This window comes from Poecile atricapillus, chromosome 1, assembly GCF_030490865.1.
Source record: "Poecile atricapillus isolate bPoeAtr1 chromosome 1, bPoeAtr1.hap1, whole genome shotgun sequence".
NCBI classification, from domain to species: Eukaryota; Metazoa; Chordata; class Aves; order Passeriformes; family Paridae; genus Poecile; species Poecile atricapillus.
The window spans coordinates 8,901,565-8,929,208 of record NC_081249.1 but is presented as its reverse complement, the minus strand read 5'-3'; the positions used below and the strand labels follow the sequence as shown (position 1 = coordinate 8,929,208).

Sequence of the window (27,644 nt, the reverse complement as noted above, 5' to 3'; positions counted from 1 at the left end):
CAATCTGTGTTTCCTTGGTTAATCACTGATTTGCAAGTTCATATGCTTCTGGCTTTCTTCCCTCCCAGGAGAGGAAGCAAGATGTATTTATAAGTAAATAAATGATGTAAAAACCAGTGGCTCTGCCCCATCCAATACCAGTCATTGCAATTGGAGTCAGAGGAAATTCACTTAATGGAGGTCTCAGGAGGCTCGAGGGTATCCAGAGAAGCCAGGAAGAATGTTAAGTCAGTTAAATACTGTGATTGCCTTGAGCTAGAATCTGTAACCACACTAAACATTTCAAATAGCGTACCAAACCTGCTATTACTTTGTACAGGATTGTCTGACAATCGTAACCATAAACATGGTTCTGTTATTTGCAACCATAACATAACCAAACTCTTCATTTTGATGGCCTTTCCCATGTCAGGAAAGTTTTGTAGACATCACAATCCATTGTGCAGCAGCACCTGCCTGAAGGGATGGTTTCTCATGGAGAAAGAAGCCATCCCTGTTGGTTCCGTTTGCACTGGGCAAGTGTGTCCAGCATCTGTGTCAGTGCCTATGATGGTGTTGTGACATTCCAGCAGCAGGAGGAGGTGGCATTCTGCACTCTGCTGCTTTATTTAATGCTTTTTCCATTTGGCTGACATCCCTGGGAGCAATTGCTAAACAGTCGGGAGAGTGGGTGCAGTCACCTCTCACAGGCAGCGTGAGCAGTGGTAGAGCTCTCCTTTATTTGCTTGCTTGGTGAAAAATTGTGCTAAACACAGCTGTAAAGAGTTAAACATCCCTACAGATAAGCACAGGTATGCACTTACTGTGGAATCTGTTTAGCAGATGGGTTAATTGCTATTTTGCCAATAAAATGTATCCTGTGACCCCTTGCTGATGTTTTAATTGATAAGCTAACATCCTTCTATAGTATTATTTCTTCTGTCAAATACATCATAATTTTAAATGCATAGTGCAAGAAACAAAGCACACCATTAATCATTAATAAAATCAAATTAAACTTCTTAATTTTAACAAAGATTTTAAAAACTTTCAACTGAAATATTTTGCTTCTTTGTGAGGAGAATTATGATTTCTAGTCTGTATGTACTCAAGCTTGAGCAAAATTTGTGTCCTTTGATAAATATTCCCAGCCTAGTACAGAATTATTTTAATTAGTACATTGCCAGACCAAACCCTGCATCTTTTTACAAATGAAGAAAGGGATGCCCAGAGAGAGTTCATGTCATTTATTACTCAAGGTCAAACTGTAAGCCAGGTACATCCCAGAATAGAAGCAATATCTTGTGATTCGAACCGCTGGAAAATGCTACCTCCTGTAATTTGATTGTGCACAGCCTCACATGGCTCATTGCAGCATGTTTTCTTGTTACCCACGTTCTTTTTTTTTTTGTTTTGTTTTATTTTTTTTGAGGACACAGTGAATATTTCCTGCACAAACTGAAATCCATTCCTTACACTGAAACACAGCCGCTGCTGCCCGCATGGTTTTTTCCTCTGAAGGAGTCAAATGGTGACCTATATCTGAAAAATCGCTTGTCCTTGAAAAAAACCTTTTGAGGGAATTCTATAATTTATGTCTTGGGTTTGTTTTTTGTTTAATCCAGGCAGGGATGGAAGGAGACAGCTTTATTTCAGCAAACTCAAGTTTAGCTCAGATGTTGTGCCTCAATACTTCAATTTCTTGCTAAAGATTCCTGGTGTCTTTAAGCTCCACATGTTCTTCATGAAGTTAATGGACTGTCCTGATGGATCCAGTCTGTTGGATAACACCGACCTCATGTGAAAAAGTCATTTGCATTCAGCTGGTTTTCAGATTTTTAGGCTAATACAGCATTTTTCCCTGATTAATTAATTGGGACTTTTTGCATGAGTAAGGATTACTTCAGCAGTGAAGGCTTAACAGGATTTGACTTTCATGATGCACTGTGCATTAGGAAAGATGTTTATTTTCATCCCTTCTTTAATTTCCAGTATATTGCAGTCAGTGCATCCCAGACACAGAGGGATAAAATACTGTTTTGGCAGAAGAAATGTGTCATTTGTATTAGGTGAATGTACTTTAGCTGTCCTTAACTGCTGTGTTTTCACCATTCAGAGGGAAAAATTTTCTTTTATTCTCTGTTAAGTATGTCTTTTTCTAATGCTTGTAGTTGGTTCATTGTGTGTCCTTGGGGAAATCTGTCAGTCCTGCTTTTAATTACCTTCACTCACTCTCTGTTTGCTTGGGCAAACAGCAGTAAGACAGTTAAAATGGTGGTCCCATCCCTCTGTTTGGCTGATATTTTATCCTCTCCTCGATTTTTCTCTGTGGTGCTTCTGTCCCATTTCGTGGTTGATGGAGCATGGTGTGCCGCGGTCGTTGCACTCCCTTCTGGCAATGTAACTGTCAGATGACAGAGGAAAAGGTACGGAAGTTCAAGTGGCTCCTTGTATTACCATCTGCTAAAGATGTTGCTGCCTTTTAGCACAGCTTGGGTTATCTTTTAATAACTGACTCTATGGATGGGCTCAACTGATTTCCACTGGCTTGGGGTTGCAGCAGCACAGAACAGCAGTGGTGCCCTGTAGGAGACAGGGCAGCATTTTGCACAGCCTGTGCTGTGATTCCATTGGAGACCCTGGTTCCAGAAGACTTTGGGGACCCTGTGAGAGACCCTTGCTGCAGCTGCAGGGGTGACAGGGTGAACCAGCACACTGTGGCAGCAACGTGGCCAAACCTGTTTCCTCGGGGTCTGAGGCACTGGGGAGTCTCAAGAGCCTGTAGGGGCTCTCTCATAGCACAGTGGTTAAGCTTCCTGTCTCTGTGGCAGAGGGACATCTCAATTTCCTTTTCCAGCCAGTGCTAGGTCATGAGCTGGTGTGCGTTTCCAGGGGTGTTATCCTGTCAGAATGTGCACAATTCTGATATTCTGTCAAATGGCCCAGAAAGGGCCATGGCCTTTCTAGCAGGACCTCGTTGAGTGTAGGGCCCTACTGAAAACCATTCTTATCCTGGCTGCCATTTGTCGCCAGAGCCTCTTTTGTCTTGGCCCTCAGGAGATTGCAAATCAAGCTAAACGAGTACACCAGTTCTGTACAAAGGCAGGAGCAGCACTGCTGTGGGATGTCTGGGATCTGGGTGCCAGGGCAAGGGAAGGGTCAGGCATTATTTTAAAAGGCAATGGAATGGATGGATGTTGCAGTGTGTGGAACTGGGTCCAACCAGTGTGTGTTTTGTAATATTCTGGATACAAATGAATGAAAACTATTTTCTTTCAGCTCCTCAGACAGTTCTAGATGACGTTATTGGTTCCTTAGAGCCTTCCCTTCAGATAGTCAGCGAGTGTTTAAAGACTATTATTGTAGGCTACTTTGCCCCACTTTTTCCTTTTCTTTCAATCTCTTAGGAGAAAACTGGAAAGTGTGAGAGGAAGAATCTTGCTGAGTCCTGCTTAGAACATGTTCATTTGCAACTCTTTAATGTGGAATGTAGATGTATTAATGCTGAACATAGTGTTTCTGAAAGGTATACAAATTAAAGATCTTTGAAGGGAGAGCAGCAAAATACCCACAAAACTGATGCTCCTCCAAGTGCCTAGTGCAGAATCCCTCTGTCAGGCTTTTAATCTCACCTGCACCTGAAAGGGGAGGGTTGGCCTTTGAGGTGAGATTTCATTCTTTCACTGTGGCCATTAAAGTCCTTTCTCTCTGTGGAAGAATTTGCCAATTTATGTGAAACGTTGTGGTGTTTGAAATGTCTGATATTGTGGTGCTAGCTGGGACTGTGCTGATTTCATTATTTCATTTCACACAGGCCACTACACAGCCAGGATGTCTTTTTTTGCCAGTGGATTAAAATGAGTTAACAGTAAAGATAAAATCTTTTTATTCTAGCCTGCCTCTTTTAAATGTACAGTCTCCTAGCCATGGTTTCCAAAATTACACACAGGGGATAAATTTTGCATTGGTTTGCTTAAATTGATGAATTTAAACCAGCTGTTGAAAACCGTGTTTTTCTAAAGTAAACTGTAAAACAAAGGGAATTATTAGAATCTGGATTTTTTTATTTTAAGGAACCTGAAATAATTTGGGTGTACATTTCAGCATTTTCCTGTTTCTCTTCAGCAAGCCAGTGTGAGTCCTTTTTATTTTAACAGCCTTCAGATTGGGAGATGGGAACATCTTGATAATGGCTGGATTCAGTTCAATGCAGTGGACCCTGAATATTCAGCTGTAGAGTAAAAGTAGATAACCGGAGCTTGAAAATGTTGAATTTCAAGTGTACTGTTTACCAGCCAGCAAAAAAACCACTGTAATACGGACTGGATCCTGCTGAAATTGGAGATTTGATTGACATAAGTTAAGTGACATAAGTTATGTATTCTGCTGCAGAAATACAGATTTCAACCACTTATAGCTGAAGAGTGGTATTAAAAAGACAGTTCTGTACAAAAGCAGTGCTGTGTCTCTGTACCTCTTTGTGCTGTTGGAGAACGTTTGCCTATGCAGCAGCATCTTTCTGCTGAAAAAGCAGCCCAGGCGGTAATACTGATGTTATAGTAAGAGACATTTTTTTTTTTTTTAAAAAAGGAAATATATTTTTGCAGAGGCATCTCTTGTATCTGGAATAGATCTCTACTTCCCCATCCTTCTCCTGACTCCTTTAAATTTCATATGCCAGCATTTAACTATTAAACTTTGTTCAGTCACCTTCCTCATTTTCCCCATGGAGATCTTTGAGGTCACCCTTTGGAGCTGGTCGGTGCAGAGGTGTTGAAGGCAGGGTCCCTGCCCTCTGCAGCGCTGCCTCACTTGAAGGTGAGAGCTGCAGAACAAAGCACAGGAACTGAAATGAGGGCATGTTTGTGGAAAGGTGCTGGGCAGTTACTTGGACCTGTGGAGTGTGTCTGGTGACTGAATCTCTGGAAGCATCTGGAGCCATCATTGTTTGAAGCAGGGGATCTCTCTGGCAGAGAGGGGCTGGGCTGGGAGCTGCTGTTTTTCACAGCATTCGTTACTTGGGGTCACTTTGGTGGCACACTTTATTGCCTTGGGTTTTCAGACTCTTGTGTGTTGTATTTTATGCGTACACCAAAGAACTTTACTACATAACTGTGTTTCTACAGGTAGCAATATTTGACACTGATGTTTTCCCCTCATGATTTTTTTGCCTGGTTCTTACACAGGACCAAAAGCCACAGTTAACTGTGTTAACTCACAGGTAGCACTGGATGACACAGCAGAAAGGAAGAGTGTGCATATCAAACATGCTTATGAGGTGGAGTGTGTGGAGGCAGAGACAGGCAGCCATGGGGAAAAGAGACGTTTGACAGAGGCTGAGCAGAGAGGTGAAGAAATAGACAATTTAAAAATTATTTTAAAAGCGAAAGAACTAGTTGCTGGCAAAAACAGAAAAATGGAAAGGTGCAGGGGGTAGCAGAACTCAAGGCTGAAGGGAAAAAAGCAAGAAACAACGTAGTCCCCAGAGCAGGGGTTATTTAAAACTAAAATCAAGTTCTTTGACAGACTGGTGGAGATCTGATGGCCAATGTACTCAATTTAGAAGAAGGTAAAAGTTCAACAGAATGGTAAACACAGGGAGAAGAGGACGAGCAGAGGAGTAAGCTACATTTTGTTAAGGAAAATTACTATTTTTGTCTGCTTGTTTTTTGTTTGCCACTCTTCTGTCCCCGTATTCTCTTAGCATACGCTCATGCATTTACAAAAATAGCTGTCATCACATTCAGTGCTTACAAATCAGAGCACAGCCTTATGTGTTATATTCCATATTTTCTTTAAGGAATGACTGAGACAACTGCTGATGTCTGGAAGCAAATACAGGCTTTTTCACGAACACTGCTGTACTTCTGACACTGATATTTTCCTGTTACGTGCATATAATACTATAAATCAGTGTGTAACCTAAACAGTAATGCTGTTAGTAAACTTTACTTTGGTACCAGGCTAAGGAAGCAGGAATATGAAGGACTGAGCTGCAGGAGGTAGGAAGAAAAGAGCACCAGGCTGACAACAGTTACTTTGTAATAACATTCTCAGCACTTCACAACACTGAGATAGAGGAGTAAAAGTTATCTGTAAGTTCCTCTGTGGCCATTTAATACACATTGTTAGAACATTAGATTTTTATGTAAAGGTGTAGCACAGCAATGCACCACAACTGACAGGGTGCAGATGTAAAAAAGAACCACTCCTTTTGTCTTGCCTTCATTAAATCAATAGATCCCATTTTTCTCTGTTAATTCAGCTGGACAGTCTTAAAATCACCCTACAGCCCCATTGGCAGGCTGTGTAAAGATTGCAGAGCAGGTTCTCAGCCTTGCCTCTGAGCAGTATTGAAGCTCTGTTGAGAGGATCAGGGAGCCAATCAAGATGGGCAAGTCCCATGGTCCTGCTGTCACCCAAATTCTCTATTCTATCCCTTTTTTAAAAAATGGAATTCAATATATGCAATTAGGTCACTATTTTTGATAAGATGATCTGTCAAAATACGTCTTTGTCTGTGTCTGTCATGGCTGGGAATTCTTTGACCATTGACAAGCATGAGATTAAGCACCGAGTGATGTTGTGTAACCTTCTGTCCAGTCCATTACAGCAGAGCTCAGGGATGATATCTTGTCAAAAACAGTTATTTCTTATCTATGTTATTTTTTCTTATCTATGGCTTATTTTCAATTGATAGTTAGTGAGCTTGAGTACCACGGCAAAATAATTAAAATAGCTGTTTCATTTTAGGCAAACATGATCAAAAAGTATTTTAATAGCAGTCCAAGCTGTGGTTGAGTCATTTGGTGTTTCTCAGCTCAGTATATTTTGATGTCTGAGAGAAGAACCATAAATCTATTTTTGCAGTAGATCAGCATTCCTGAATTCTTCATTTTAATGGCTTGGTATCTCTTGTTGAAGAACAGTGGATCATGAGTGAGATGGAATGGATGTCTGATAGCATTGAATTATCTGGGAGGAAAAAAAATGAGGCAGATAAATACACCTTCTAACTGTCCAAGGCGTTTAGTTATTTTGTGTGGCTAATCTTTTTTCTTCACAGGATGCTTCCAGTCCCTCATTGGTACAATGTTAACATGGTTGAGGATTATAAATTGGGAATGTGCTGGTCATATATAGATATCAGCATCAAGGAAATGAAAGCTGCTGTTAAAAGTGTGTGGTCTGGGTCTAGAAGAAGCACAGGACAAAGCAGCTCTGTGCTGGTGGGTCGGTGCAGAATTGGAAGATGATAATTATTGCATATTCCATACTGGTGGCATTCTGCAGTTTGTCTGCTCTGTCCTGACAACCAAATAATATCCCTACCACAGAGCTGACAGGGACCTTGAGAGGTAATTTAGGCTGCCATCTAACCCACAGAAAGGTGTACCTGTGCCTCATTCCTGGCAGCCCCTCCCTGACTTGCTCTTCATACCCCAGGCAGTGATGAGGGATCCACAGTCTGCCCTGGATGTCTGGTACACTGCTTTGTTAGAAAGTCCAGCCTAATGACTAATCTGAATCTTGCTGTAATTTAAGCCTGATTTTCCTTGTCCTCTCCATGGAGAAATAGCAAGAAACTGTTCCTCTCTGCAGAAGCTCTTTTTATTATAATTCAAGACTATTACAATTTTTACCCTTATTTTTTTTTCTTCCCTAAACAATCCTAATCCTTCCAATTTTCCCATGTGTGTCATGTTTTCTACATCTCTGGTCATTCCCATTGCACTCTGCCAGTCTCCCTCCAGCCTTTCCTGGAGAGTGCCAGAAATTGGACACATGGTTCTGGCAAAGGCCTTTCTAGTTCAGCAAAGAGATAACTCTGTTTCTTCCAGGTCTTTTTTTCCATATACAGAGCTGAGTAAGGTTGTTTGTATCTCACACCAGCGTGACACTGACTCACCTCTAGCTCATGACCTGCTATTATCCAGCAGCCTTTTAATGGGCTGCAGCTCGTGGACAGGTATTCTTTAGGAAAAGTGTCTGAACAAGTGAAGTAGGTAGGGGTCATGTGGAGACAGGGAATCATTGAACACTGTGCTGTGATATGCAAGATGAGAAGCTTCTTCAACTGAAGGAGCTTTGTGTCATTAATGCCAACTAGAGAATCTCTTTTCCTTTGTTCCCTGAATAAAACTGGGAATATGTTATCCTGCGTTGTAGCTTGAGGTGTGCCATTACATCTCCAGGGGACATCTGTGAAGTGATAAGAGTTCTTTTGTGGAAGTACACTTGGAACAATACATTTGAGAGGGCTGTATTAAGTAAATTATTTTGTCCCCATTAGAAATCAAGGAGTAAGTGAAATCTGAAGTGTCTTGAGGTTAAATTTAGTCTGTTCTTGTGATTTACTTTAGTTGCTAATGTAAAGATAAAGATGTTGTCTTCTCTTTTTGCCATCTGTGAAATGGCTAATGCTATACTTGCTTTAGTTTTCAAAGACTAAGCCAGTGATAAAGTAGTCAAAATTCCAGTTATAATAGCAATGGACTGCAAGATACACATTCCACATGGAGCTGTTTAAATTTGATCAAAGTTGGTCAAATATGAACTCAGGGAAAATTCTTAGCAGTAGAAGAGAAAAAGAAACTTGTTCAGGCTCTTTAAATAAATACTGATTTGTTTGTTTTTGGTCTTGCAGTGCTGAACCGATCATGAGCTTTCTTATACCAAGCTGCCATTTTCATCCATACATGTTTTTTGTTACACCATCAAAAATGCCTGGAAATAATGCTCATTTAACTGCTACACATCCAGAAGACAAATCACAGAGTTGTAGTGTGAATGCACTTGTCCTTCTTCGATTTTATTCTCTAAGCACTGTGGGACTGCTATCTTATTTTGATAAAACAAATATTTTAAATAAACACAACATGCAGCTGAGCTGAGTCAAACTTGGACTTGAATCTAAGGGTCTCTAAATGAATAAAATTCACACCATCTATCTGAACAGTGGATGAGCATACTCAGGTTTGGATTTGGCTCAATTGTAGGGTTAAAACATGACCACAGCTGGAAGGCACCTCTGGACATATTCTGGTCCAGCCTCTTGCTCAGAGCAGGGTCCACCAGAGCCGATTGCCCAGGGCTGTGACCACTTGGTTTTGAATTGCTCTGCTCTGTGCCTTTCCTAGGCAACCTGTTCATGTGCTTGGCCACCCTTACAGTAAAAGGCTTTCTTTTTATATTTAAGTAGAGTTTAGTTTAATAGAGTATAGTTTATATTTTTATATTTAAGTAGAATTTTCTGTCAGTGGGCACTGCTAGGAAGTGGCTCTGGCTCCTCTGCTCTCAGCTATCAGGTGTTTATACACATTGATGAAATCTCCACAGAGCCTTCTCTTCTCCAGGCTGAGCAATCCCTGAGTTAGTACACAGAAAAAACACACTCATTCCTGCTCCATTTGCCTCTTTTCCCCAAAAGCTGGCTCACAATGCCATTCCACCTCCTCTGACTTCCTCTATTCCTCTAGTACCTTGAATGGGTGAAGGATTGCAGTTTTTTTCTCTTGTGGTTGCAAGCAGGGAAATCCAGAAGCGTCAAAAGGACCCACTCTTCTTGTCAGTCTTTATCAGTATCAAGGAAGGGCAGAATCTTCTCTTAGTAGCTAAATATTAAGGTTTGACAAAATCATTCCTGGTTCTGACAGGTAATTGGGAAGGTTGTGGATCTGAAAAGTTTTAGAGATTTAAGATTTATTTTTTTCCTCTGGTTTAGTGGATGCTGCAGCACAAAGGCTTCTCAAGGGCCTCACAGCCCTGCAGCTCAGAGTGTCTGTCAGTGAAAATGCCAGGATGATTGTAGGAGGTAGACCATGCCCCACCATTGAAAGAAGACAGGAAATACCCTGAAAGTGCCTGTGCCCCTGCACTGCAGGAACATTATCTCCTGACTGTCAATCGAACACCTCAGGCTGCTGTTTGCCAGTGGAGGAGCAGAGTTCCCTGTCCCATGTGGTGTGTGGGCAGCCAAGGATGCATCTGGGGAAAAAGACAAAACCTTTTTCTGAAAGCTGAATTACAGGCTAGGGGATGATAAAACATTCTTCCCGGTGTCTGCAGATGGCCAGAACACCCCTCAAGCATGGGGGCTGTGAGGGAGGTTCTTTTCTGTCGTTATTTTTGTGGAATCTTTTAGATTCTGCATGACAGACATCAGACGACTTCAGTGTCCTTCTGGGCCCTTGAAGTGAAGCTGTTTTATTCCAAGGGCATCAGAATATTAAGCACACAGAATAGGGTATGAAAGGCATCTGGTAAAAGAGTTCTAAATACATGTATTTTGACTTAACAAGCTTGCCTTGGAAAACACACTTTGTGATCTGTAGGTCCAGAAATAGCTGTGTGGGGCCCTCCTGTCTCACTTTGCTCAGTTCCTCCTGTGGGGCTGCAGAGAACAGTCATGTAAAATGACAAATCCTGCAAAAGAGAAGATGGCACTGAGCGCTCCCAGGGAAATGTGTGTCATCTGTAACATGAGGTAATAATAATTCCTGTTATTTAATTACATGCAAGCTAATGGCCAAGTGCTGTGAATATTTCTTTATTACTGTTGGCAGTGGTGTGATTTGTCTCATGGCTCTTATTCTTCCTCCTTGCTGTGTGAGGTTTGAACTCTTAGAGTAATCTGAACTGTTCCTTCTGACACAGCAGTCTCTTTTTCCCATAGTCTGCTTGGTTTACTGAGAACTGAGAAAAAGTAGCACAAAGGGAAGACTGATAAAATTTTCCTAATTCTATTATAGTAGCAAATGGCAATCTTTCAACTAGGAGAAAAGTACAGATAATAATCCCATTACTTACCAAGTAAGCTACGTTTTAAAGAGCACAGTATTCCACATTTCCTCAAATAAATCCCATGACTCTTACTCTGCCCTTGAAATGTGGCAGTGTTGAATTATAAGTGACTGTCTGTATTTGAAATACAACTTGGATTGTATTTGGAGTTATGGGCATATTTCCAGGCAATGCTAATGGCACTGTATGCCACTGGAAACTCTTTTGTTACTCTCTTTTGCTTTAGAGCCATCTTGTCAATGTGCCCTGGAGTATCTGGGAGCCACATACAGAACATCAGGTTTTTTACTACATCAGGCTGCTACCACAGTCTAAGGATAGAGTAAAATTCAGATGACTCAGAGGACTTGATCACCTTCATCTGGTTTTCCTGCATTATGTTGTCAGCATTCTTCCTGTAGCTTTAGTTGATATTTCTATTCAGGGGCTTATTGGCATGGCACAAATTGCAGATCATCACACAAAGTAAAAGTGGCGTGATGCCAGCATGGAGTTCTCTAGAATTCCCCCTGCTTGAAAGCAGTGCTGGTGCTACTTCAGAGTGGCTGATTTATGCCTTAGTTAGCCTGTGAGTGATGCTGTTGTGTCATTTACCTCATTTAACTAATTTCACAGGTAGCCACATTGTTCCTCAGCAGCAAATATTTAGACATACTTCCAGGTGCCACATGCCTCACAAAGACCTGCATAGTAGAACTGTGCATATAAAGTAGCATGACATAGAATAAAGAAGTCTTTTGAGACAAGCAAGATCACTTGTTGTAAACAACAGAATCATAAAATTAGTGACTGGTGAGAGTAGCCAATGTCTTGTTTACATATGAATAAGTCTTTTGATGCATTGTCAAAGATAATCTTCTTTGAAAACTTAATTCATGCTGGCTTGGATGGGGACATTGTGGATTTGGAATTGGCTGAAAGACCACAAGCAAAGCTAATCATAAGTACTAATAAGGGACTGATGTAGCAACCAGCCTTATTTATTATCTTCATGACTGATCCAGAAGAGGCTGATATCTGGATAAGAGTTGCTTTGGCATTTAAACTGAAACAAGTGCCAGACATTATGCACAGGCAGAGGGAGACTATGAAAACAGCTCAAGAGATTAAAAAGTGAGTCAAAACAAGGTTTACTTTTATTTTTTAATGTAAGCACTTGTATCTGTGAAGAAATATCTATAATACTTATCCTGTATGCTAGGAACAAGCTAAGATCCAAGTAAGGTGGACGTGACAGGGCCTGAGTACATAGAGTACAACACTTTGATATAAAATTCTCCTTGTGTTCCTTTGCATTTATTCTCCATGGGAATGAACAGCTAATATCAATGAAAAGCCATAACCAATTCTCGTTATCACAACATAGCATCCACAAGGTCAATGCCATTTTGGACTCCCTGCACAGCTGTACCATCCAACAGAGATATTATCTATTGACTCTCTGTGATTCCTCAGACCTTTCCATTGCCTAAAACTCACCTGGGATGCCAAGACATCAAAAGTTTTGTAGTCAAAACTTTCCTGGGCTGGTGAATGAGGTTGGATACGCTTAAATGTCCAAGGCACCTGATTTATGCCCTGGAAATCTTTCTGGGCATCTTTTGATAGGCATGCAAATCCCAAGAGTGCTGTGTTGAGGGTCACATAAGCAATGCCAAAATTTATAAGCCAACAGGTACATCACTCACCATCTCTGGAGCTCAGATTTGTAGTGCTGTCTTTTCTGCTTGGTATTTATGCAACTCCCTCCAGTCTTCCCACAGGTAGTGGCAGTTTGCACTCCATCTCACCGGCCATAACTCTTCTCTACATCCTCCAAATGAGGCTGTAAAGCTGTGGCTGGGGAGCACATCCCACCTAGCTCATCCCTCCCAGTTTGCTGGAAGTGCTCTTCTCACAGAGCCCCAGGGGTCTGACCTGCTGCAGAGTAAAAGCAAATTTGGCATCGCATCTTTTCCCACTAGCAAGGGTAGAATGTGTTCACCTCTTGTCACCCATACAGGTTTTAAGACCAAACGGGCTGAGAAAATTACAGTACAAGTGAGGGTCTCCTTTTTTATATGGAATAACCTTGAGATTTCATCAGAGATCTGGTAATTCAAATTCACCTCCCTTCTTTTTCTGACACAGTGCAGTGATTTAAGCTGATGCCTCTAAGTGGAGTGTGCTGATGGCTGGAGCATCTTATTGCACCTCTGATTGAAATTACTCCCGTTTAATACTCGAACATTCTTCAGAGCACGGCCTGGAGGGAAGTGCCCCAAGCTCTGTCTTTATCCCCTGAAGTGACAAGAAACTGTTTCAGCATGGCAGAGGCACAGTAGCTGCACAGCAGGTTCAAATGACAGTTTTCAAACTGTTTCACACACAGCACAGCATGGACAGTTGGATGCTTCCACTTGATTGCAGTGAGGAGCACTATAGTGTATAAACAAATCTTTCTCCTTCAAGATTTGTTTCCAGTGCTCCATCTGGTTTAATGTCTTGTACCAGTGCTAGATGACTCAGCTACACAAATGTCTGTGGAAAGTGATTCTGAAATGTGTTTGTAACATGCCTAACCTGCTTTTTTTAAGGACTGGTTTTATGCTCTGAAACACAAGGATTTATTTTCCTTCCAGAATGGATGGGCTAAGTTCTGAGAGTTGATTCTACGACTTGGCCTTGCAACATCTGGCAGTGTTGTGACCCATCCCTGAAGGCAAAAGTAACCCAGGTTCTTGTTAATAGATACCTTGGGGCAGATGAGAATGAAACAACACTGAATGATTGGTGTTTGTAAATGTATATATACGTAGGGCTTATTTTGGAACAGTTTGGTTGCAAAGGAGAGCAGGTATGTGGCCATAAAATAATAATTTTGGTTATTATTATCTATAGTAAATTTAGAAATAAAAAATAGAATATAAATAAAATAAAATAAAAACCATAATAAAATATAAAATAAAAACAGAAAAATAGAAATAAAATAGAAATAAAAGCATAAAAATAACACTTAAGTAAAAGTATGAGGGAAAATAAAAAAAGCATAAGAGTAGAAAGATATCCCACCAATGGGTCCTTCAATGAGACTTGATTGTTGCAATTTTGATGCTCATTGGTCGAAGTGATGGTCACAGTCTTGATGCATTGGGGGTGGGGGAAGCCCCCAAAACACAAAGTTCAATGGGTTAATGTGTGCCTGGGCTTGGTGAGTATGACAGGTGCCTTCCCTGGTGGGGGAACTGTCAGTCCTTAGGGGGAAATCCTCAGAAATGAGCCTGGGGGTGCTTTGGGGATCTTTGATGTTATATGACCCCTTCTTTCTTTCTTCTCAGGTCAACCTAGTTGAGCCAGTTATGTCCCCTCAGAGGGGATGAACACCCTCAGGACGTTTTCCCTGGGGTAGCAGGTGGAGTTTTACAACTGAGGGAGGACAACTGGCAGGATAAAAAAGCACCATCCTACCTTGCAGGACTTGCCTCTTACCTGGCTCAAAGCCTGGCTTGTAGCCCTCAGTGGTGGATGTCACACCCTCTGTCTTAGGGGGACCAGAGGCTTCACCACCACACACCCAAAAACTCACTGCCTGCCCTCAGGGGCTGCAAACCCAGCCCCAGCAAAGCACAAATGGGAAATTGTTTGAGTCATTAACCATTAACATTCCAGTCTCTTACAGTCAGGAATAAATGTTCTTACACTGTAATATTGGATGAGTTAAAAGGTGATAAATTATTTATTTACACAACATGGGCTCTGAAGAATTCAAATTTAATTCAGTCAGGGCAGTGGAGCACTTCTGGCAGCTAAGTCAAAGATCTTTCTAAAAATTCTCAATTATAGAAGAGTTCAGTTGGTTTGTTAAAATTGCACAGTGTAAGTGGACTCAGCTAAATTTTGCAGAAATAATTTCTCTAGCTTATTGAGTCTTGGGGGAGCAGAGAGATATTATGCCTTTAAACTTGCAGCTTTTCATAAACTATCATTTTGTTCATACATTACAAGATAAAATAATTTTCTGTGTTCTTTAACACATTATCTCCTTTAAAACATTATCTCCTGTCCAGAAAACAGATGTTAGCTTCACTTAGAAGAATTTCTTAATTGCCTCTAAAGTACTTGTTTCTGCCTGACTTCTCATTTTGTTTATTTTGATAACGGGAGAACAGACCCAGAGAATTATCCAAAGAAAGAACAATCACTGCTAAAGTGGCTGTAAAATAATCATTTCAGACTTACTCTCATGCATCCTAACACTCTCTGTTTGCTTTCTGCAGTGCTGCAGTACCTGGAGCAGAGATAGCAGACCTGTTCACAGCACTGAACACATTGTCACACGCAGTTTAGGTCCTTCTGCTCCGTGAGTGTCAGATTTGGAGGGGCTCAGGAACTCCTCTGAGCTGGTACCTGTATTACACAGCCACTGTCATTCCATGCATCCTTAGGTAGCATGTTATGATGGAAACCCAAGCTCTTATTCATTTTAAATGTGGAAGAAAACCCCATTGCATTGAAGGCACTGTATTTGGGAGCCTCTGATGCTGACAGCAACTGTGTTCTCTTTCTGAACCTTAATTTGAAACAGAGGAAGGAATGAGTAGTAGTTAATTTCGGCAAGTTTAACAGTATCAAGCTATACAGTCTTATATGGATAGTTTTCCAAATGCTACTTTCTGCAGCCTCTCTTCCTACTCCTCCTCCTCCTCCATAATTTTTTTTTTTTGTTTCAACACTTCTGCCATGAGCCTTTGAGGAGATGTATCTGTTTTCTTATTTAGTTTGGTAAGCCTGTGAATGACGCATGTTCACTTGTACAGAAGGAGGAGGTCTGAACACTCACAAAACAAGCCTGCAGGCACTGGAAGTAGACTGGGAATTCTTGCATGAGGAGGATAAAAGGACTGGATGATGGTGACAGATAAGGAATGCAGTATTTTTAACGTAAAGAGGGAAAAAATAAAAGGCTGCCTAATAATTAAGTGCCTTTTTTCTGAGTTTAAAATGTCCCTGGCATATTTTGTGAGTTGCAGCCATGTAAACAATGCTCAACAAAACATTGAGGAAGCCAAAAACAGAAGAAAGAAATAAGTTATGATACCCAGCAACACACTTCATATGTAAAATTAAATGGATGTACAATTGCTTACATTGTAATATTTGATTAATTGAAAAGTGGTAAAATGTTTTTGTCAGGTGTAGTCCAGGCTAAATCCTGTAGTCCTGATGGAAAAAAAAAAATTCCCCATAGAAAACTGTAAATTTCTGACAGTCTCAGCTGCATCTGTGAACCATGACTTAGGATATTAGTTTGAAAGGCAAGTGAATTCCTGTTAAACTGACTATCAAGCAAGATGAGAGATAATTTGATCCAATACAATTTTCTAGTGTGTATATAAACTGCAATCCTTTATTTTAGTTTTTCAAACTTCTTAATTTTATTTTAAAATAAATATCCTGAAACAATGTAATTGCAGTAGCAAAGATCTACAGCACGAGTGCAAAGCCCTGTCTCCACAGAAAATACAGACTATTGTTTGGAATTCTGGCTTTAAGGGAGTGGTGCCTCATACTCAACTGAAATTTTTAGTCTCTTCCATTTAGATGCAGAAGATGTTGTGTTGCCTGTCTCATCACAGGAGACAGTCTTCTTGAGAATATTTGTTGACAGTTCTTTAAGAGTCTGAGGGAGAACTTCTGCGCTTATATGCAGGGTTTGTGTTTTGTTTTTTTTAATAGGCATAATGCAAAAGTGATTAAAAAAACCCAGATATTTTTTATGTCTCTAAGTCATGCACTCCACATTGGTTTAGAGCAATGAATGACAGTGCATGTGCTGGTCAGTTCCCTCCAAACTGACTGAAATGAGAGTAGGATCAATGTTTGAAGAGCTGGATATTTGCTCAGCTGTATCTGTTGTCTCTACTCATCTTCTGTAAGTTATGATACCCATAGGTCAGCATTTTACTCTGTCAAGTAATTCATGTTCCTGAAGTCTCAGTCTTTAAGGGCTAACTTGGACAGAATTATCAGTCCCAAAAAAACATGAGCCAGCCCTATGGTTACTAGCAAGACAATGAAACCTAACAAACTTGTAAAATTTTCAGCATTTCTACATGATACTTACCAAGAGTAACAGTCTCCCCATGGGTCAAGACCCATGCAGGTCAATGAGGACTTTGATATTAAAAGCCATAGAATGATATAATAGTTGAAGTGACTTTGACAAATTGAAAAAATAAAGTGCTGCATGAGGCTGAGAAGGCTCTTTCCCATTACTGTGAGTGATTAAGGTATGGTGTTACTTAAGATGAATTAAATGATGAGCATCCTTAGGGAAGTTCTCAAGGAACTAGCAATCAATCTTTCTCTGTCCTCATCCTGTACTTTTAATTTGTCATATTACATAGTTGCTTTCTCTGTTACATAGTTGCTCTTAAGTGCAATCTCTTAGTTTTATTTGGGGTTTTTTTTGAGATCTCACATCTCTTACCAATGAAATAAAAGAATGAAGAAACAGAAGTGTCCAGTTATTTCTGGAGACCTTTAACTCATCTTCAAAAATGGCTCGTCAACTTTCTTTGGTCTCTAGATACAGTTATCATTTTCATTTGGAGAATTCTAGCCTAGGTCAGTTTCCCTTTGACTAATGTTAGCCTTTACTGACTGACTCAAATCGAGTTCTGACCTGCAGACGTGTACAAACACTAATGAATTCCTTTTCCCAAGAAGCAACTGCCTAAGTTACTGGTAGCAAATGGTGGTGCCCAAATGAACAGGACTTACATAATTTTTAAATTCGGACTAAATCCACAGATTAATGCAGTGTTTGGGGAGGGTCTCTCATTCCTGGTTACAAAGATTTTGTCTCTTGCAAGGACTGTTTCATGATTCCTGTTTCCTGCTGCTCTGGAGCTGGAAGAATGGATAGTACTTCTTATGCCTCTGCATAGGTTGCATTCATGAAGCAGTCCAAGCACCAGCACAGCTCTGCTACCACAAGAAATGTCTGTGGAACAGATGAAGGCATGGAATCACTTCCAGAGAACCAGCAGACCCGCTGTTAAGGGGAAGTAAGCTGATCCAATATACACAGGCAGAGCAGATGTTCTTTGCTTGGTAGTGTTATAAATGGGATGGGATCCTGGGGCAGCACAGCTACAGCACGCTGGGCTGCTTGTTACCCCAACAAGAGTGCAAGGGGCCCAGCTTGGAAGGTGTTTGTCTTCATAATGCAGCACTGTCAGGGACACCTCTCTGGAGTGCAGAAGGATAAATCTCCCATCAGGAATTGACAACTTGTGCTGTGTTTTTGGCATGTGCTAATTACACGATTCATGCACTGATTTACTTTCTGACTGAGAATAAACAGAGTCAAAGGATTTCCCATTAAACTGATGAAGTTTATACATGAATAATCCTCTTCCTACCTGTGAGGAGAGAATGGGAAGGAAAGCAGTATCCATGAAGCAGTAATCTTATTTGCAGCTCTCATAAACAGCTCCTGTGTCTGGTGATGGAGTGGTTGATATGCAGGAGCCCCAAACAGGGATCTGGGTTGCAGAAAGGTGATCTCTGATACATCCATTTTAGCAGTTCCCAGGGTCTGTGTCCCTGTAATTGCTCAGCCATGTGTTATGTGGCTAGTCAATAATAACAATGAAAAAGGAAAAAACAAAAGGATTTTACATGCCTGTTGAAAAACATTGGGGTAAAATTCTGTAATGTAAGAAAAAGCCTCTCCAAGCAGTGCTCGGTTTGTTTCTCACTTAATTTGCAAATCTTTTTAATGTTTTTAAACACGCTTTTCAATTCACGCTCTTGAATTTGGGTGCAATTCTAGGGAGAGATGCTTGAAATTAAATTGTTGGCTCTCTGTGCTCTGTGGTAACTCTAACCCTCGACTAGGCAGCAGAGAACATGCAGCTGGGGTGCAGACAGCTGCTGTTCAAAAGCCTCAACACAGGAGTGCATCCCAGGATATCTCACTACTCTGATCAGACTTGTCCTTCTGACAAGTGGCAAAGTTGGCTTTGCTGCTGGCCAGGACCTCAGCTCTCAGTGGGCAGACTGATGCCTCCTCAATCATGGTGATTATCTGAACTGCTCTGATCTAGAATCTGTTCCTTGGCATCCTCTCTGCTTTATTTCCCCAGCAGCAGAGAGAAGTGGGATGGTGCTTCCCTACTTTCTTAAGTAATGATGGTGATGGAGACCTGTTTTTTCCTTCCCAAGACCTGGGAGAGCCTCTGATTACAACAGGATAGGTGTATCCAGCCACACCCTGGTGCAGCAGAGGTGTTGGGAAGCCTGAGTGTAACTCAGAGATACTCATGTTTCTCTATCTCTTCACTGACCCAGCATAGGGGGAGCTTGAAGAAAAGTACAACAGCAACAAAAGAGAGTCAGGTCGTCTTCTGGTTCCTCCCCCTCCACACACACCCTCTCCCTTCCCATTGTTTCTGCTGGGCATTGTGATTTTTCCTAGGATGAGAACACCTAGGGAGAAATGTCCTAAGAAAAGAATACCATGCACAAATTGTAGGAGGAACTATGTGGTTGCTTGCATAATTACAAAATCCTAGAAACAATTAGGTTAAAAAAGAGATCTGAGATCATCGGATCCAGCCTGTTCTGAGTCTGAGCACACTGCATAGCTGTGTTAGTATGAGAAATTCAGGGAAGTACACTCTCAAGACAATACATGGTGATATTACAGCATCAAACAGACTGTGTTAGGTACAGTACTTCTGGAACTGATCTAATTTACTGACCAGTTTTCAGAAGCTTTAAAACCATATATATTTTTATCTTTAAAAGAAGGGTGTACTTGACAGTGCTCACGAGGAAGAAAACTCATGAGCTTCTGTGTCTGTGTACTTGGAGCTGGGTTTCCCACTGTGCTGCAGGAGAGGTACATCAATCACACTGGAATAACACTAAGGGGAGGCAGACCCTACTGTTGTACCTGCTAAAAAAGACAAAAACCTGGCTGTGACATTGCATGGAAAGGTTCCTGAACAATGCCAGTCCCTGTCTTTATCATGAAAAGATCTAGCTTAAGGAATGAGCTTAAATACCATGTGCTGCAGTAAGTATGAAATTACTGAGCTGACTCCAGCATCTGCTGTCCTGCTGAACAAAATTATGTATATCTTTTTTTGCAGTATTTTGGATTATTATAACTAATTCACAAGCTCCCTCTGCTGGGCTACCAGCATAGGAGAGAAGTGCAAAGCTCCTGTTATGTTTTTTGCAGACTGACCCATTTTCTTCAGCTGTTTTGACACTTTGTACGGCATCAGAAGAAGTGTACAATCAAATTCATGTAAATGGCTTTTTAGAAATGTAACCTGACGTGTTAGGTGCATAATAAAATGTTTTTATGTGCATAGGTTTTTTTCATAATAATGTAACTGTAGCTGTTACCTCCTGAAAGTGCTTATGCATCTATCAAAAGATAATGATACTTGGCTTCAGTAATGCCTTCTGTCACAGGAAAGAGCTCTAAGGAAATAAATACAGACCTGTTAAAAGAATTAAAAGCTTACAGTCATCAAATACACTCCATACACTATGCAGTTTGATGTAGCAGTGGTTTTCAAAATGAGCCAAGGGGTTTGTACGAGCATTCAGAGGAATAAAAAACGTTACTCTAATCAGAAGAGCTCATCCTGCTGCTTTCTGCCTAATCTTCAAGGTCAAGATTTCTGTCTGCAGTTTTCAAAAATACATACATGGGGCTTAGCACTGTCATAACCAATAATTGCAAAATCTCTTTTAGTAGATTAAAAAGAGTTGTGAAATTACTGACTTCCAACTAAACAATCTCAGGTGAGAGACTGCTAACAAAAAGCCAGAATGATGCTCTTTGATTGCTGTAGACAAAGCATTTCCTGGCTGGCTTTTAACAGGGATTTACTGAATTAAGGACCTGCCTTAAATAATTCACAAAATTGTGGAGTGCCTTTATGGGAAAAAGCATATTGTCTGCAGTGGCACCAGAGAAAAATGGAGAGACTTTATGAACAATCACAGTGGCTTTTTTTACTGCAAGTCAGGCTCCTAGACACAGACAGTGGTACAAATAAAAGGTATTACAGTGCTGCCTGTGTTGTTTAAAGTAACAGGTACGTGGAAATGTAGCCATCACCAGTGTGAATGGAGCAGTTATTTGGCAGCACTCAGCATCACTGGACATTGATGTAGAATAGAAAACAACTGCAGCAACCAATTGATACAAAAAGTGCAGGGAGAATGCGGAATGCATGCATTCCAAACTTCAGTCTAGTGAGGAGACTAAAGTGATCATTTCTAGCATCAACTGAGACAAAATCACCTCTTTTGACTGAAGTGGGAAGGCCACCTCTACTTATCCAGGAAAAGGAACAGGTATGAGGTGTGTGATAAATAGCTGAAAGCTTGAGAGGGGCTTTTTACATGGACATGCAGTGACAGGACAAGGAGGAATGGCTTTAAACTGAAAGAATGCAAGTTTGGTCTAAATATTAGGAAGAAATTCCTTGCTCTGAGGGTGGTGAGACACTGGAACATGTTGCTGTGGAGATGATGTTCAAAGCCAGGTTAGATGAGGCTTTGAGCAGCCTGGTCTAGTAGAAGGTGTCCCTACCCATGGTGGGAGACTTGGAATGGCCTTTAAGGTGCCCTCCAACCCAAACCATTCTTTTATTCTGTGGTAGAACAGGTTGTGATGTCTAAGAATACAAAAAGGAATTAGGTGAAATTTTAAAGCACTAGCAATATATCTTTTAGCATCTTTAGTCTTTCATTCAAGTACTGACATGATAAAGAGTAATTTTACCTATGCTTATATTCTCAAAATATGTATCTTATCTCAAGCATGAAATTTTTTTCTAGGTAGCATATTCTCATATTGGTTTTATTCTGCATCAAAGCATCTGATGGCTCCAGAGGACGATATCAATATACAATTTATCCTTTCAAAGCCTGAGGATGATCAGTCTGTTTCTTTTCTGTCCCTAATTAAACATTACTTCAGTAATTCCCAGGGACAAGGAGGCATTGCAGCTTCGCTGAAAGGAAAATGAAGTTGGTAGGACCACAGCTGCACCGTCTGTGGTTATGATTAATGTATTTTATGATTCTTGTTTTGGTCATAAGATTCAGCTATTTTGTTAAAGATACTGTGAGGGAGTATACAGAGACAAGCCACTGGTTTGAGGGGTTTTTTTGTAAGGTGACAGAAATCTAAGGAGTTTTTAACACAAAATTTGTTAAAGTGAAAATGTCAAACCAATGCAGATCTTAAATGTGATTGCTGATTATTCAGCCTTTGGCAGGCCACTGATAGTGATGGTGAGAGTTTCTGTTCCAGTCAACCATTTCCCAGAATAAGGAGCAATAATGCAAATCCTTCATCCTTAAGTGTTTTGGGAAGCAGGCAGCAACCCTACAATGACTGTGGATTGGGTGACTTGGTAAGAGGTTATTTGTAGTCAACATAAGGATCAATTTATTTAGCTGTTAGTTAGGACACACCTACCTGGTGTAAGCCCACAGATCAGGCCAAGAGGCCAGAAATAAGGTTGTTTTCAAGATACACAGGTCATTTTCTTTCCCATTTTCTTTGGTCATGTGGAAGTGGATTAGGTGGGTTGATTTCTACCATTCACTCATGCTTTTAAATACCATTTTTCATCTGTCTTTGCATATGGGCTGCTTTTGCATTCTGAAAAAGAGTGACATTCATTAGCATATTTCATTAAGCCAGCCAAAAGGATATACTATGTATAGACTCAGGTATTCATAGTGCTCAAGTGTTTTGACTTTTTACACTTTATATTAAAAAACAGTGAACAGTGCATTCTTATCTAGCTGATACATCTTTATGCAGCACTGTGAAAGGCTGGATTTGGGTAGAAGTTTACATTTAAAACCACAATCAGCATTCTAAAACAGTCATTAGTTCAATTTAAAAATTAAATGTTCTGAACATAAAAATAAACTTAGCAAAACATGGTTTGTATTGAAAGCTAGTTGATAATATCAAGTGAAGGAATAATTACATACAGAAAATGAACTGATTAAGAGTTTTCTAACCCACATGCTTTTGCCTTTCAGAATTACAATTAGTAGAACTTATCCTTCACATTTATTTTTAAAGGATGACCTTATTAATGCTTTTACAAGGTATGGAATTCAGAGGAGTAGGTCCTAAATTTCAAGACAGTAAAACGACAGCTCTGGAGAAAATTCAGTCTTTCTCACCATGTCTTTGCTCTCATTTGTTTAAGATTCAATCCATCTCTTTAAATTCTGTGCAGCTAAAACAATTAATTTAAAAATGACTGGAAATGAGTGAAGTCTCCAGATGCTAATGGCTTATTTAATTCTACTGCAGTAACATTAAAGAACACTAATCAAGATGAGAACTAGGTTGTTCTCCAGGTTGTACAAATACCAGTGTCATTTGGAGCAGCTGTAAAAAATCCCTTGTTATCATGAAGCAAGGTGAGACACACGAACAAAATCTTTCAGCCATTAGTTGTCAGTCAAGTTTTAATGACATTAATTATCTGTAGCATCTTTTACAGTCCAAATGAGAAAATACAGTTTATAACAGATGTTGTCTCTGTATTAAAGCTATCAGTATTTTTTAAACTTGAAGAAGTAATTGTAAATCCTATGATAATAAAAATTATAGCAAACCCAAATGTGTTCAGAAACATTTCAAATACATTATTCTGATATTCCAGTTAATTTTAGGATTGCTGTTTATCTTGTCAAGACTATTTGTACAGCCTCTTTTTTTTTTTTTTCTATATAATTTTTCCTTTTTGCTTTCTCAGTTCTCTTTTCACAAGTTGAAATATATTTCTTCAAAGTACTGCTGCCATATGGGCTTTCCCCTAAAGCTGAAACCACTCTTTGGTTAAATAATTTAATTGGCCTAGGTATTGTTCAGTAATGTCCAAGTGTGGTTGACACAGGACATTGCTGGTGATTGCAGGGAATTGCATGTAATTAGAGTTGTAGTTAAAACCTGTACAATTGATTTCTCACTGAATGCTTTAGATCATTAACATGGAAAAGTTCATGTCTGGTGAAATACATGATTTGTCCATCTTACTTCTGACACCTGTAAGAGCCAAGTCATTTTTAGGGACTGCATTAACCTGTTTGTGATGCTAAAGTCCCACAAGCATAGCTGGCCTATCTTCATAGAAGCCTGTCTTGCACTTCATTTTTCTTAGCATTTTCTTGTATTAAGAAAGGCTGGTTCTTTTACAAGAGGTTTCTCTACCCTCATACATAGTAGTGATTTTCAGTAATTTAGGAATAATTCAGTAACTCTTCCTTGCTTCCTTTTTTTTAAAAAAATCTCATCTATAGAAATATCTGTCTAGTGTGTCCCAATAAAGCCTGTAACATTTACTTCTTTAATATTTTCCTTTCTTTTCTTCTAATGCCTCTTCCCCCAGTCTGGAGGCTGCCGTTCTGCAGCTTGCCTGCTGCTTGTTGTCAGCTTCCATCAGACTGAAGGATCTCTGGGAAGGAAAGACTCTGAGAGGGCCTCTTTTCACCTCATCTGTGCAGCTAAAGATTTGACATTCACTTCCTGAGACAGGATGAAACTCTGGTTTGGAGAAACATTATGCAAATCAACTGTGTTATGTAAGGAACTCCTAATAATGATGTACATTACAGCATATTTATAAGATTAAAGGCAGTATTGCATCCTGTGCACTGGCAAAAAAACAGAGTCCTGAAAAATGTCTTAAAAATGAAATCATTATAATAGACTTGATGTTTGTTTGATGTTTCTGTTTAGGTGCTGACCGCAGCACAAATTAAATCGATTTGCCTGGCCATACTAGAATCAGGAAAACAGTATGCGGTGAAGAAGAGGAAACCAGTCCCACTGATGTATTCCTACTATGGAACAGAGTATCTTGGTGAGTAAAACACACCAACACTTCGGAGAGTGTGCTGTGTGGAGATGCTCAGCTAGTAGGCACTTCAGAAATAAAATACATAAAATCTACTGTGTGGGATTTTTCCTGAACCCATTGGGACCATCCAACCTCCTAAAACTGTGCAGTGGGACTGAGGAGAGCTGGAGGGAAGAGCTGGTGCTGCTGAGCACTGGGGAATGCAAGAGGAGCCTGTGCTGCAGCAGGGGAGCAGCTTCATTCCCTCTTCTTTCTGCCCTGGTAAATAAATCTGTCTTGCCAGCAGAGGCAGGGAGGGGTGTGGTGTCTGTGCCTGTGTGGAGCAGGTTCCTCAGGGCACTGTCAGGGATGTTCTCTGGGAGCTGCTGCTGCTGCCCTGCCAGACCTGGCAGGGTGGTTTTGGCCGTAGCAGTGCGACTCAGGCACACGGTGAGCTGCTCCACTCACAGGCAGCTTGGTTGGAGCTCACCTGAAGCTCTGGTGAAAGGCCACTGAGGAGGGCCCTCGTGGGGTTCTCATGGCTCAGTATCACTGCAGAAAGTGTGCATTGGTTTGCAGTTCCCTGGCAGGAGAGCAGAGAGAGCAGTCCCTGAGTGGTGTGTTCCACAGACCCTGGCAGGTACAGACAGTTCTTGCACTGAAATGTAGGTGTTAGCTCACTGATAGTGTCAGTCAGTAACTGGGAAATACCCATTTATGGCCCAGTTTCAATTTGCATTCAGCAAATGCAAATATATGGCCCAGATTCAGCAGTGTGTCAAGAAGAGTAACACCTTGAAACACTATTCAGTTCAGGTTCAGTTTAACTTCATAGAGTGAGTTTCAGTCATATCAGAGTGAGAGCAGAAGGAATTCATACATATTTTTGCAAAGCTAGAGGAACTGGAAATGACAGAAGTAGTAAAATATAGTAGTAAAATATGGTGTTATGCACCTAGAAATCTTTTAATCCAAGCACTATTCCAGTATGCATGAAGAAGACAAAGGAGCCATGCTCTTGACAAGGAAATCTGTCCCAAGGGAAAGTTGCAGTTAGGTGCATACAGAACCTAAATCCACACTCTAATTCAATTGTTTCTGTTCTTTGCAGGTGCAGCACATGGGCTTTCCTCAATCCTGCAGATGTTGCTCTCCTATTATGAGTACCTGCAGCCAGCAGATCAGGAGCTCGTGTGGCAGAGTGTGGATTTCCTGATGGACCAGGAACAGAACAGCAACTGGCCCCCCGAGCTGGGGGAGACAATCGAGCGGGAGAACGAGCTGGTGCACTGGTGCCATGGAGCTCCAGGTTCTTTTCCCATTGATGCTATGCATAGCCAGATGCTGATCACATTGCTTTCTCACTTTAGGTGATTCCGTGTAGAAGATAATCTCAAATTAAATTTGACCAAAGTGAAAACGCTGATGGACAGAAAGAAGTTACACTTAGAGATGCGGAAATTCATTAATTGCTATTGTCCTTCCCCAGAAAAACCTGGGGAATCCAGGTTTTATCCCATCACTGTTCTTGGGTAATAACACATGTAGCTTACAAGAACACTTCAGCTACTCCAGTGTTTGTTAAATTCAGACCACAAGTCAGCTAAACACTTCCTGAGGCACTTGCGTTGGTTATGTGTCATGTGCATTCTCATAAGGTTACTGTGAACTGAGCTGTGAGTTCTCTAGTGAAGATTATGATTCATTTATTTCAATTCCCTCTAAAAATATGCCAAATAGGTTTTTTTTAGCAGAAGTTAGTATGTATAACTGTGTACAACTAGAATAAAGCAGTGTAGGTCTCATTGGGGAAAAAAAAAGTGATTTTTTTTCTCATTTAGTAAAAGTTTGCATCTGTTTCCAATGTTAGAAATTATCTTGCCCATCCTTGTGTTTCTGTCAGTAAGCAGGTGAGATGAATGGTGATTTGGAGCCAATAGAAGACAGTGTTAAGAGTTTACTGTTCAAAGGCAGAAATGTGACTGCTCTTTTAAAATGACGAAGGTCTGGGAATGTTAGAGTAAACCCTGGAATTCAATAATGACTTGGAAAAATTGAAAGTGTTGTCACAGGATACACCTTACTGTGTGATTTTAGCATAGCAGATACTCCCCCATCCACATGGAACGTTTAGAGGCTACACTGACATGTGTAGAGCACGAGACTGCAGTTTTTTAGTGTAGAAGTCTTTATTTTCTTATGTGTGCTGTGAAACCCTTGGTGTGCTTAATACAAAAGACACTCACTGCTCTTTTACCTAGGCATTGCATATCTGTTTGCCAAAGCTTACCTGGTTTCCAAGAAGCCTCAATATCTGGACACTTGTATCCGCTGTGGAGAGCTCACCTGGCAGAAAGGCCTGCTGAAGAAGGGCCCTGGAATATGCCACGGGGTGGCTGGTAGTGCTTACGTGTTCCTGCTGCTGTACAGGCTCACTGGGAACTCCAAATACATATACAGGGCACAAAGGTGAGCATTCCTGTCTTCTGGATTTAGGGTAATACCAGAAAGTTTCGGGAACATATAAAGCAGTGATCACCACCCTCAGATGTAAGCCAAGTGTTTAAGCTTCAGGGTCAATTCTAGCCGTAAGTTCTGGGGTGGGTGCACTCTCTGGGAGCTCTGCAGTCTCGTTCCAGGCTCCCTCCCTGCCCAAGAGCCTCTGTTTCTTCAAAGGGAACTGGGATGTGGGGGAATCACGTGTGTCAAGGTCTCATCCTGATGTGATGGCAGAGCTCAGACAAGCTGTGTAGCCAAGTCCAGGAGTAGAGTAAAACATGATTTGTTATGATTTTTTTCAGAGCATTTAACATATTCCATACTATTAAAAGTGGAAAGTAAGTATAGGATGTGGTGTGCAGTTATTTTGTATTTTTTAAATTTATCATTCCCACCTTTAGCTTAGCTAGTGGGGTTAGTTCTGTTTTGTCTGGATGCAAGCACATGTGGTCCAGTGAAAATTCTATCACAGTG

The 27,644-nt window shown here is 40.7% G+C and overlaps 1 protein-coding gene across 1 annotated transcript in view; it reads left to right on the top strand.

Annotated features, from left to right (window-relative positions):
- LANCL3 (LanC like family member 3) overlaps nucleotides 1–27,644 on the top strand; it is a 35,771-nt gene that overhangs the window by 1,340 nt on the left and 6,787 nt on the right. The window contains exons 2-4 of the mRNA XM_058829253.1: nucleotides 24,572–24,695; nucleotides 25,783–25,980; nucleotides 26,933–27,140. Coding sequence (XP_058685236.1) covers nucleotides 24,572–24,695; nucleotides 25,783–25,980; nucleotides 26,933–27,140 — 530 coding nt within the window. The remainder of the gene's footprint in view (nucleotides 1–24,571; nucleotides 24,696–25,782; nucleotides 25,981–26,932; nucleotides 27,141–27,644) is intronic.